The sequence below is a fragment of the Boleophthalmus pectinirostris genome, unplaced genomic scaffold, assembly GCF_026225935.1.
Source record: "Boleophthalmus pectinirostris isolate CB_2022bp ecotype Guang Dong unplaced genomic scaffold, ASM2622593v1 HiC_scaffold_15, whole genome shotgun sequence".
NCBI classification, from domain to species: domain Eukaryota; kingdom Metazoa; phylum Chordata; class Actinopteri; order Gobiiformes; family Gobiidae; genus Boleophthalmus; species Boleophthalmus pectinirostris.
The window spans coordinates 1,083,721-1,096,212 of NW_026571070.1; the positions used below are offsets into that span (position 1 = coordinate 1,083,721).

At 48.1% G+C, this 12,492-nt stretch overlaps 1 protein-coding gene across 1 annotated transcript in view; it reads right to left on the reverse strand.

Moving 5' to 3' along the window:
• Positions 1–5,912: 5,912 nt before the first annotated feature.
• The window catches only part of LOC110173960 (tomoregulin-1-like), a 12,102-nt gene continuing 5,522 nt past the window's right edge, over positions 5,913–12,492 (reverse strand). Inside the window, exons 4-10 of the mRNA XM_020939984.2 lie at positions 9,442–9,468; positions 9,254–9,344; positions 8,894–9,042; positions 8,196–8,243; positions 7,937–8,057; positions 6,976–7,137; positions 5,913–6,217 (exon numbers count right to left, since the gene is read on the reverse strand). Coding sequence (XP_020795643.2) covers positions 6,133–6,217; positions 6,976–7,137; positions 7,937–8,057; positions 8,196–8,243; positions 8,894–9,042; positions 9,254–9,344; positions 9,442–9,468 — 683 coding nt within the window. The 3' untranslated portion in view covers positions 5,913–6,132. The remainder of the gene's footprint in view (positions 6,218–6,975; positions 7,138–7,936; positions 8,058–8,195; positions 8,244–8,893; positions 9,043–9,253; positions 9,345–9,441; positions 9,469–12,492) is intronic.

Sequence of the window (12,492 nt, forward strand, 5' to 3'; positions counted from 1 at the left end):
TCTCCACACTCTGGCTGTGTTCACTCTGCAGCCTGAAGTTCCTAAATCTGATTTTTTGTCTCTTTGTCTCCTGTTCAGTCTGCAGGTTTAACGCTCAATTCAGATTTTTTTGTGAAATCTGATGTTTTTTCGAGCTCGTTCACATTTCCAGTTAAATGTGACTTGTATGTGACTCCAGTGTGAACATTAAACGGTCCAAAAGTGTCCCACATGTGACACTGGAGACACGACGACGTCAACCGCAGCGAGCGTCTCTGTGTTTACACCTGGAGATTTTAAAGTTCCTCTTGTACCGGAGCCACAACATGAACAAATCTGATTTGGGAAACTTCAGGTGCATGTGAACACAGACTAAGTTCCTGGGTTCCTAACCACTCACCTCTGTCACAGGGAGAACACTCATACTCCACTGAGTCACTGTGTCTTTTACAAGACCGTTTTTTCTTTTTTTCGCTTAGTTTATGCAAATGGTTCATGTGTTTTTTAGTTTTGTTTCTGTGAAACTTGAACAAATCTGCACAAATTAAACACATGAAAATGTCAAACAGCTGATGTGGATCTAGAGTCGTTTTGTTGATGTTGTAAAGTTGAAGTTTATTTCTGCAGATTAGTCACAGTCATAATAATGATACTTATATAAAAACCTTAATGAAACTATGAAAATGATGTAATAATGAATTTAAATGAAAATACTTCAAGTTGAAGCTTTTCTCAGCAATTTTTAGGTGAGATTAAAAAAGAGATTAATTAGATTAATTCCAGATCATAATTAATTAAAATTTACATTTTTTAATCTCTTGATAGCACGAGTTTTTATATACGCTAATTTATATCTTATTCAAATGTATATTTATTTATATCATTATTATTATTGTTGTTGTTGTGGAAAAAAATCATGTATCTCATAATGATAAATACTTCATCGGTTTGTGAAACCTCGATGAGTTTTTGGAAAACAGACAAAGGTTTATTGTTGTTCCAGACGCATCGGCGGCGGCGGCGGCGGCGCGGCGGCGGCGGCGGCGGCGGCGGCGGCGGAGAGACAAACACACATCTGAGCACAGGTAGAACGTTCATGTCTCTCACTCTGTGTTTGGATTCAGCTCCTTAAATAAACAAATCAAACATCGAAGTAAAGTTATGAAATTTAATATTGGAAATTTCATAATCAAAACTCCCTAAACACTTGGACTGGGATCATTAAGAAACTGCAGATACGATACATCCCTCGATACATCGCACTTTCAGTTCGATATATTTCAAATCAATTCAATACGGTTCAATAAAAATAAAGGCTTGATCCTGTGTGACACTAAAAGTCTTTTTTAAATCACTTCTTCTTGTGCAAAATTCATCTGAAACACTAATATTTTAATCAAAACAGTGAAAATGTCAAATGTGTCGCATAAACGAGTTTCCGTCAACAACAAAACTGGAGCTGGAACAAAATAATTTAGTGAAATAAACAAAAAGCTCCTCTTGGTGAAGTGTGAAGAGTCCCTCAGTCCAGGCAGAATCCACCAGGAGAAACTTCAGTTTGTCGACTGGACAAAGTGACTTTGGTTGGAGACGTTTCTCAGCTCATCAAAGCTGCTTCAGTTCTGCAGCAGTTTGGACCAAAACCAAACTGAATTTTCTCCTCTTGGTGATATATCGATACAACAGCCCACGATATCGATACTGAATCATCACATTAAATGATACGATATATTGATATTGTGATATTTTTGCACAGCCGAACTAAACACTCAGGGTCACAGGTTTTCTTCAGGACGTGATGTTTTACTTTATTGTTTAATCTGTTTGTCTCAGGCAGAAAAGAACTTGACAAAATCTATCGACTCTTTAAAAAAATCATGAATTTATCTTGATTGTAACTGAACAGATACGACCTGATAAACTCTGACAATATGAGTTTTTCTTCTGAGACGCGGCTGCTCCTCGTCCAGTTCGGATCAGAGCAGAAGAGCAGAACATGTGGATCTTCTGTAAATGTGACCATGAACAGTTGTTTTTCTCACACACAGAAGCAAAGATCTGGAACTCGCTTCAGCTGAACTTAAAACCTGCACAAACTCTCCACATTTTCTCTCACGGGACAAAACGACGTCACATCAACATCAGACTTTTACAAACGTTTAAACCTCCTGAGCTGCAGACGTGTTGTGGAGATGTAAATGTGTGTTTGACTCGTCACGTTTGTCCTGAGTCTCATGTTGTGGATCACATTTTTTTTTAGAGGAAAATCAGATGATGAATTTTGTTAAATGTTCGTTTTAGATCAGTGTTTCCTAAAGTCTTTGCTGTGATCCTCAGGTGAGTCGTAAGAGATTTTTGTGTGTTTTTTTTGTTGTGTGTGTGTTTTGTGTGTCTAATCCCGATCTGCATGTGAGTGTGTGATATCCAGTCCTGCCACACGAGGGCGCTGCGGAGTCAGTGAGTCTTCTGTCCTGAGCGAGTCTTTCTGAAGATAAACTTGAGAAACGCGACTTGTTTATCCAAAAATAAAAGGTGATAAATCAGCAAAGATCAGAGATTTCAGGAAACTTCTGGATCCTTTTACTGCTGCTTCAATCACTGATTTTTATTGTTTCAAACTTGAGTAAAACTGATTATTCACTCAGTCAATAATAAAATATCCTCTTTAATGTTCAGTAATGATCAAATCCAACTTTATTTTAAAATGTATGAATAATGTCCTGAAGGTTTGTGACTTTTAAAATGTGGATTCCCAGAAAAAAAGTTTGGGAAACACTGATTTAGAGGATTTTTATGACAATTACATTTTCACAAGACAAGACTTTGACTAATTTATTGTTTATTATTTATTGAAGATATTGATGAATTTGAAATCTTGTATTTATGGAAATTTGTTATTTAAAAAAATGTGTTATTAGTTAATTCATTTGGACGGTTTTAATGATGATTTGGATTGTGGTTATTTTAAGGATTGTTGTTGTGTAAATAGTTTCTCTAATGCAGGAGTGATTTAGTCCTGGTTTAGTCCTGGTTTAGACCTGGTTTAGACCCAGTTTAGACCTGGTTTAGACCTAGTTTAGTCCTGGTTTAGTCCTAGTTTAATCCTGGTTTAATCCTGGTTTAGTCCGGGTTTAGACCTGGTTTAGTCCTGGTTTAGTCCTGATTTAGACCTGGTTTAGTCCTGGTTTAGTCCTGGTTTAGACCTGGTTTGGTCCTCGCACAGGGAGCACATTCACTCTTCACTCAGAGATCAGGAGTTCGAACCCACAACCTCCTGGTGAGAGGGAGGAGGGGCAAACCACTCTGCCACAGGTGAAATGAGACTCACAGATTTAAAACAGGTTATAATTTAGTTTATTGATCTACAGCACTGAACGACACGTCATGCATCACGCACATCTACCGTAAACATGTGACCCGCCCCGCCGCCACGGCACCCCCCGCCGCCGCCACGACACCCGCCACGCACCCGCCCCTGCCGCCACGACACCCGCCCCCCCCCCGCCGCCGCGGCACCCACCCCCCTGCCGCCACGACACCCGCCACCACGGCACCCACCCCCCTGCCCCACGACCCCCCGCCGCCGCGGCACCCACCCCCTGCCGCCACGGCACCCCCCCCCCCCCCCCCCCCCCCGCCGCCGCCACGGCACCCGCCCCCCCGCCGCCGCGACACCCACCCCCTCCCCACCAAAACCTCCCCCCTCCCCACGGCACCCTCCCTGTTCCCGTGGCGCCTGCCCCCGTTGCGCCCTCCCCGTTGGCGCCCGCCCCCGTGGCGCCCGTCCCCGTGGCGCCCGCCCCCGTGGCGCCCGCCGGTGCCCGTGAGCGGCGCGGCGGGTGCAGCTTATCGAGCTCGAGCTTCTCTACGCGGATAAAAACAGCCAAAGACGTCGTACCAACAGTTACCAGCACGACCAGCAGGGGGCAGCACAAACACAAATACAAAAGAGTGAAGAAGACTGACGCACCTCTGAGCCTCCGCACGGCTCCGTTTAGTCCCGGGTCAGACCTGGTTTAGTCCTGGTCTAGACCTAGTTTAGATCTGGCTTAGTCCTGGTTTTGATCTGGTTTTAGTTCTGCTTTACTGAAGTCCACGAGGGTTTGAACATCTCATTTTTGTTCACATTTTAAAATATTTTCTGTCTGGAGCACAGAGAACGCTCCTTAACTTAGACCTGGTCCTGGTCCTGATCCTGATCCTGGTCTCAGTCCTGGTCTCGGTCCTGGTCTCGGTCCTGGTCTCGGTCCTGGTCTCGGTCCTGGTCCTGGTCTGAGGCTAAACAGAGAAACGCTGCACATTTGGGTCTGAATCTTAATTAAAGCTGCACTGCGTCACTTTTCTACTGGAGGATCCGTCAGCTGCTCGGTGACACAGAGGTTTCTGCTGTACCAGAAAGATTCCGCAGTGTGGCATTAAACCTTTACAAATGACTCTGGAACATTAATGTGCGAACAGTAAAATCTCGTTAGACAAACCAGAAAAGTTCCTCAGTGCAGCTTTAACTTTATAATAATCGTCTGTGTGTTTTGTTGTGTTGTTTGTGCTGCCCCCTGCTGGTCACGTGTGGCATCTTTACATTAGCTTTACCTTCAGTCAAAAACACGTAAAACATTGCGATCCATTTCCGGAATGGCGTCGGTATCAGAAATCTTACAAAATCATAAAAAAGAGAATTCAAACGATAATTCTTCCCCCGCGCGGATCTGTACACGAAAAGTACAAAAGACAGCATCATTTTGGTTTTCAAAAACTCAAACGGGAATCAAAGGAGACGCAGAGTCCGAACTCTGGTCCCCGAAACTTGAGTCGCAGAGTCCAAACTCTGGTCCCCGAAACTCAATGAAACGCAGACTCCGAACTCTGGTCCCCGAAACTCAATGAAACACAGAGTCCGAACTCTGGTCCCCGAAACTCGAAACGCAGAGTCCGAACTCTGGTCCCCGAAACTCGAAACGCAGAGTCCGAAATCTGGTCCCCGAAACTCAAGACGCAGAGACCCAACGCTGGTCCCCAAAACTTGATGAATCGCAGAGTCCGAACTCTGGTCCTCGAAACTCGATGAGATCCAGAGACCCAACGATGGTCCCCGAAACTCGAGACGTAGAGTATGGACGCTGGTCCCCAAAACTCGATGAAACGCAGAGACCAAACGCTGGTCCCCGAAACTCGAGACGCAGAGTCCGAACGCTGGTCCCTGATCGGCCAAAACTCGATGAGACGCAGAGTCCGAACGCTGGTCCCTGATCGGTCCAAACTCAAGTCCACAGAAAAAAACACAAGTCCATTCTTCATTGAGAAATAAATACAGAGGCTCAAAAAGTCTATTTACACGAGAACACAGAATCTGGACGTGAAGGAGCAGTGAGGCAATCTAGACCTGGTTTAGAACGAGTTTAGACCTGGTTTAGTCCTGGTTTAGTCCTGGTTGAGACCCAGTTTAGACCTGTCTTATACTTGGTTTAAACTAAGGACTGATGTAGACCTGGTTTAGTCCCTTTATCCCCTGGTTAAATCAGTGGTTTTGCCCCTGGTTTAGACCTCGTTTAGTCCTGGCTTAGTCCTGGTTTGGTCTTGGCTTAGTCCTGGCTCAGTCCTGGTTTAGTTCCGGCTTGGTCCTGGTTTAGTTCTGGATTGGTCCCAGATTAGTCGTGGTTTAGTCCTGGTTTAATTGTGGTTTAGTCACAGATTGGTCCTGATTTGGTTCTGGTTTAGTCTTGACTTGGTCCCAGTTTAGTCCTGCTGTAGTCCTGCTGTAGTCCTGGTTTAGTCCTGCTGTAGTCCTGGTGTAGTCCTGGTGTAGTCCTGGTTTAGTTCCAGTTTAGTCCTGGTTCAGCCTTAGATTAGTCCAGAGAATAACCTTGAGCTGTAGCTGCACTGTTGTGATTTGAAAAGCGTTAGAAACACGTCGGCGTTGGCGTCGCGTTGGCGTCGGCGTTGGCGTCGGCGTTGGCGTCGGCGTCCGTGCTCTGCGTCTCACCGGTCGGATCCTCAGTGCCCAAAACAAAACAATAAAAAAAAAACGGCAAATAAGGCCTCGAAGGAACCAAACGGAGGAGAGGAAACAGGCACCGCGAGGTCAGTGTGTGGTCCAAACACGAGAGTAAAAAAACGTCACAGGGACAGGAAGTGACATCATCTGCGGGCACGACGTTACATCATCCGCGACGAGGTGCCCGACGGGAAATGGCCGAGGTGCTGCTTCTGCCGGCGCCCGCGTTTCGATTTGTTACACCGTCTGAAAAAGAGACGCACAAAACACGTTACAGGGATGAGGACAGATCTATGTTCCCACAGCTCTACGTTCCCACAGATCTATGTTCCCACAGCTCTACGTTCCCACAGATCTACGTTCCCACAGCTCTACGTTCCCACAGATCTACGTTCCCACAGCTCTACGTTCCCACAGCTCTACGTTCCCACAGATCTACGTTCCCACACAGCTCTTACGTTCCCACAGCTCTACGTTCCCACAGATCTACGTTCCACAGATCTACGTTATCGTTCCACAGATCTACGTTCCCCAGCTCAGATCTACGTTCCACAGATCTAGCTTCGTTCACACGAGCTCTACGTTCCCACAGATCTACGTTCCCACAGCTCTACGTTCCCACAGCTCTACGTTCCCACAGATCTACGTTCCCACAGCTCTATGTTCCCACAGATCTACGTTCCCACAGATCTATGTTCCCACAGCTCTACGTTCCCACAGATCTACGTTCCCACAGCTCTACGTTCCCACAGCTCTACGTTCCCACAGCTCTACGTTCCCACAGATCTACGTTCCCACAGCTCTATGTTCCCACAGATCTACGTTCCCACAGCTCTACGTTCCACAGATCTACGTTCCCACAGATCTACGTTCCACAGCTCTACGTTCCCACAGTTCTACGTTCCCACAGATCTACAGTTACGTTCCACAGATCTACGTTCCCACAGCTCTACGTTCCCACAGCTCTACGTTCCCACAGCTCTATGTTCCCACAGCTCTAGTACCTGGTGAAGCACATGACCACGGCGACGATGACGGCGATCTGCACGGCGCCGATGATGGCGGCGATCAGGACGTAGTGCAGCTTTTGGCCACTGGGGACGACGTAGAGAATGTTAAAGTCCAAGAGCTGATCACACTGAGGCCCCCCGTACGCCGCCTCACACCTGGACCAGACACACAGAGAGAGAGACCGGGTTAGACCGGGGTTAGTCCTGGTTTAGATCTGGTTTAGATCTGGTTTAGATCTGGTTTAGTCTGGTTGGTTTAGTCCTGGTTTAGTCCTGGTTTAGTCCTGGTTTAGATCTGGTTTAGTCCTGGTTTAGTCCTGGTTTAGATCTGGTTTAGTCCTGGTTTAGACCTGGTTAATCCTGGTTAAGACCTGGTTTAGTCCTGGTTTAGTCCTAGTTCAGAACTGTTTTAGTCCTGGTTTAGTCCTGGTTCAGTCCTGGTTTAGTCCTGGTTTAGTCCTGGTTTAGTCCTGGTTCAGTCCCGGTTTAGTCCCAGTTTAGTCCCGGTTCAGTCCTGGTTCAGTCCTGGTTTAGACCTGGTTTAGTCTGGTTTAGTCTGGTTTAGATCCTGGTTTAGTCTGGTTTAGTCCTGGTTTAGTCCTGGTTTAGTCCTGGTTTAGATTTGGTTTAGTCCTGGTTTAGTCCTGGTTTAGACCTGGTTAATCCTGGTTAAGACCTGGTTTAGTCCTGGTTTAGTCCTGGTTTAGTCCTGGTTTAGTCCTGGTTTAGTCCTGGTTTAGTCCTGGTTCAGTCCTGTTTTAGTCCTGGTTTAGACCTGGTTCAGTCCTGGTTTAGTCCTGGTTTAGTCCTGGTTTAGTCCTGGTTTAGTCCTGGTTCAGTCCTGTTTTAGTCCTGGTTTAGTCCTGGTTTAGTCCTGGTTAGTCCTGGTTTAGTCCTGTTTTAGTCCTGGTTCAGTCCTGGTTTAGTCCTGGTTTAGTCCTGGTTTAGTTCTCACCTGCAGGTCGGCAGGTTTTGTCTCATTTCACATTTTCCGTGTTCACAGAACTGGGCGTAGTCTTCGGGACAGGGGGCGGGGCTCTCGACAAGCCCCTCCCCTTCACCGGGTTTGGACACGGCTGAAAATAAAAACACAAAAAATATAAAAAACAAAACAAAAAAAAATCAACAGTAACACTTTAGTTTGGGAAGCACATATTAATAAAAAATAAAAAAAAAGAAGAAAAAACCCTCAATTCCAGGGCACCAGGTCTCACCGTAAACGTCCGGTTTGGCTTTGGCGCCGTCGTCTTTACGGTTTTTATCTAAAAAAAAACAAAAAACAAACATTTATTATAATGTAAAACTGACACTGACCAGCAGAGGGCACCGACACACTAATGCAACCACAGACACACACGGGGAGGGACCTGACACACGTGGAGGAGGGACCTGACACACACGGGGAGGGACCTGACACACACGGGGAGGGACCTGACACACACGGAGAGGGACCTGACACACACGGGGAGGGACCTGACACACGTGGAGGAGGGACCTGACACACGGGGAGGGACCTGACACACACGGGGGGGGGGGAGGGACCTGACACACACGGGGAGGGACCTGACACACACGGGGAGGGACCTGACACACACGGGGAGGGACCTGACACACGTAGAGGAGGGACCTGACACACGGGGAGGGACCTGACACACGCGGGGAGGGACCTGACACACACGGGGAGGGACCTGACACACACGGGGAGGGACCTGACACACGTGGAGGAGGGACCTGACACACGTGGAGGAGGGACCTGACACACGTGGAGGGACCTGACACACACGGGGAGGGACCTGACACACACGGGGAGGGACCTGACACACACGGGGAGGAGGTCACGTGACACACAGGAGGAGGTCACGTGACACAGGAGGAGGTCACGTGACACACAGGAGGAGGTCATGTGACGTACCGGCGCAGCGTCCCACATGTCGGATGTCGATCTTGGTCTGTTTGAGGCACGACGCCTCTCGGACGTGACACGGCGTCGGGTAAGTGTCACCGTCACTGCCGCACACCGGGTTCTCATTGTGCCCGTTACACACGATGTTACACATGCATCTGCAACACACACACACCGAGTCACACCAGGTCACACTAAGTCACATCGGGTTTAGTCCTGGTTTAGTCCTGGTTTAGTCCTGGTTCAGTTCTGGTTTAGTCCTGGTTCAGTCCTGGTTTAGTCCTGGTTTAGTCCTGGTTCAGTCCTAGTTTAGTTCTGGTTTAGTCCTGGTTTAGTTCTGGTTTAGTTCTGGTTTAGTCCTGGTCTTACATCAGGTCCTCTGAGTCTTCGTCGCACTCGGCTCCGTATTTGCAGTTTCCACATTTAGAGACTTTTTTCCCGCGGCCGGAGCCTTCGTCGTCTGAACAAACAAACAAACAAACAAATAAACAAACATGATGAGGATTTTTATTTATTTTGCAGATTATAGATTTAAAATCAGATTTAGTGAGTCTCACCTCCGTCTGCAGATCCTGAACCTCCGTCTGAGGAGCAGAGACACAGTTAGACAAGATCTTAAACCAGGACTGACCCTGGATCCCTGGTCTCAGGTCTAGACCGGGTCTAGACCAGGTCTACACCCGGTCTCAGGTCTTACCCTGGTAGCAGGCTCCCTGGTCTCAGGTCTAGACCCGGGGCCTCATTTATAAAAACTGCGCAGGAGTTGTCGTAAGTTCGTGCGAACGTCTGTAGCTACGACAGACGTGCGCCACAAACTCCACATTTAGAAAACCCACCGCACGCACCAAACCTGCAACCTAACCACGCCCCCTCACACCTCCACCTCACCATAAAAGGGCAGACCACGCCCCCTCACACCTCCACCTCACCATAAAAGGACAGACCACGCCCCCTCACACCTCCACCTCACCATAAAAGGAGCAGGTAAAGTGACTCGTGAAGGAGATTTCCCTAAACATGAGTCGATAATCAGTGGGTTTGACCGAGACACGCGGGACAGAGGGAGGAGGAGGCTCCACGCAGCACCACGTGATCACGACAAACACTTTATTAAAGACTTTATTAAACAAGGTTTAATAAATAAATACAAAACTAAAAGGGACAACAACGACTCATCTGTTCATTTAATCATATTTTATAATATTTAGGCAGCACATCTTTGCAGTAAAACACATGTGTTTTATCTCTATATTTTTAAGTCTGTGTATGAAGTGTGTGTGGACTGGTCCTGTATATTTAATGTATATATATCTGCATAAACATGTAGATACGTGCACGCGCTGATCTGAATGGTCAAATTATGAGCGCGTGCGAGAGATTCAGATGCCCTCCCCTGGAGAGGGAAAGGAGCGAGGGAAGGACACGAGGACACAGATTTAACACGAAACACATCAGATACAGATGTTATTCTGCCAATGAAAGTCCACACGAAACTGTGAGTGTGGGTCTGTGATGACTGTGAGTGTGGGTCGGGTCTGTGAGTGTGAGTGCGGGTCTGTGAGTGTCGGGTCTGTGATGTGAGTGCGGGTCTGTGAGTGTGGGTCTGTGAGTGCGGGTCTGTGAGTGTCGGGTCGGGTCTGTGAGTCTGTGAGTGCGGGTCTGTGAGTGTGGGTCTGTGAGTGGGTCTGTGAGTGCGGGTCTGTGAGTGTGGGTCTGTGAGTGTGAGTGTGGGTCTGTGAGTGTGGTCTGTGAGTGGGTCTGTGAGTGTGGGTCTGTGAGTGTGGGTCTGTGTGGGTCTGTGAGTGTGGGTCTGTGAGTGGGTCTGTGAGTGCGGGTCTGTGAGTGTGGGTCTGTGAGTGTGGGTCTGTGAGTGTGGGTCTGTGAGTGCGGGTCTGTGAGTGTGGGTCTGTGAGTGCGGGTCTGTGAGTGTCGGGTCTGTGGGTCTGTGTGTGAGTGGGTCTGTGTGGGTCTGTGAGTGCGGGTCTGTGAGTGCGGGTCTGTGATGCGGGTCTGTGAGTGCGGGTCTGTGTGGGTCTGTGAGTGTGAGTGGGTCTGTGAGTCGGGTCTGTGAGTGGGTCTGTGGTCTGTGAGTGTGGTCGGGTCTGTGAGTGTCGGGTCTGTGATGGGTCTGTGAGTGTCGGGTCTGTGAGTGTGGGTCTGTGAGTGTGGGTCTGTGAGTGTGGGTCTGTGTCTGTGAGTGCGGGTCTGTGAGTGTGGGTCTGTGAGTGTCTGTGAGTGCGGGTCTGTGAGTGCGGGTCTGTGAGTGCGGGTCTGTGAGTGTGGGTCTGTGGTGTGTGCGGGTCTGTGAGTCTGTGAGTTGTCATGTCAAACATGTAGGGCAGATTTTGGTTGGGGTCAGGTTCGGGCAGTGGGCTTCGTGTTGTCCGCAGACTCGGGTCACAGACTCGGGTCACAGACTCGGGTCACAGACTCGGGTCACAGACTCAGGTCACTCTGGCGCTCGGTGCGTAAAGACTAAAGTAAAAGTGTTAAGTTTTGTTCATTAAATCAAAGTCTGGCTCCTGCTGCGTCCGAGGGAAGAGTTTTTCTCTCAGGTCGGGTCATTATTTCGTCCTCTGTGTTGGTCAGTTGTGTTGGTCAGTCTGGTTGTGTGTTGGTCAGTTGTGTTGGTCAGTCTGTGTTGGTCAGTCTGTGTTGGTCAGTCTGTGTTGGTCAGTTTGTGTTGGTCAGTCTGTGTTGGTCAGTCTGTGTTGGTCAGTGTGTTGGTCAGTTGTGTTGGTCAGTCTGTGTTGGTCAGTGTTGTGTTGGTCAGTGTGTGTCAGTGTTTGGTCAGTCAGTCTGTGTTGGTCAGTCTGTGTTGGTCAGTCTGTGTTGGTCAGTGTGTGTTGGTCAGTGTGTGTTGGTCAGTCTGTGTTGGTCAGTCTGTGTTGGTCAGTGTGTGTTGGTCAGTGTGTGTTGGTCAGTCTGTGTTGGTCAGTCTGTGTTGGTCAGTCTGTGTTGGTCAGTCTGTGTTGGTCAGTCTGTGTTGGTCAGTTGTGTTGGTCAGTCTGTGTTGGTCAGTCTGTGTTGGTCAGTTGTGTTGGTCAGTGTGTGTTGGTCAGTCTGTGTTGGTCAGTTGTGTTGGTCAGTGTGTGTTGGTCAGTTGTGTTGGTCAGTCTGTGTTGGTCAGTGTTGGTCAGTTGTGTTGGTCAGTTGTGTTGGTCAGTCAGTGTGTTGGTCAGTCTGTGTTGGTCAGTCTGTGTTGGTCAGTGTTGGTGTGTGTTGGTCAGTGTGTTTGGTCAGTTGTGTTGGTCAGGTCAGTTGTGTGTTGGTCAGTGTGTGTTGGTCAGTCTGTGTTGGTCAGTCTGTGTTGGTCAGTGTGTGTTGGTCAGTTGTGTTGGTCAGTCTGTGTGTTGGTCAGTCTGTGTTGGTCAGTTGTGTTGGTCAGTCTGTGTCTGTGGTCGTGGTGTGGACTGTGGGACTCTGCGCTGCACCGAGTCCGGGAACGTGGCCGCGCTCGTGCACGAGTGTCAAATGTTTAATATTGTGGAGAATAATGATGGAATAAACAGCTCTTCTCTGTGTTTTGTGAACCAAACATTTAAATGTACAAATCTGAAGGTCATTCTTCTGTATACGTGGATTTTCTGATCAAACTCTTCCTCAAA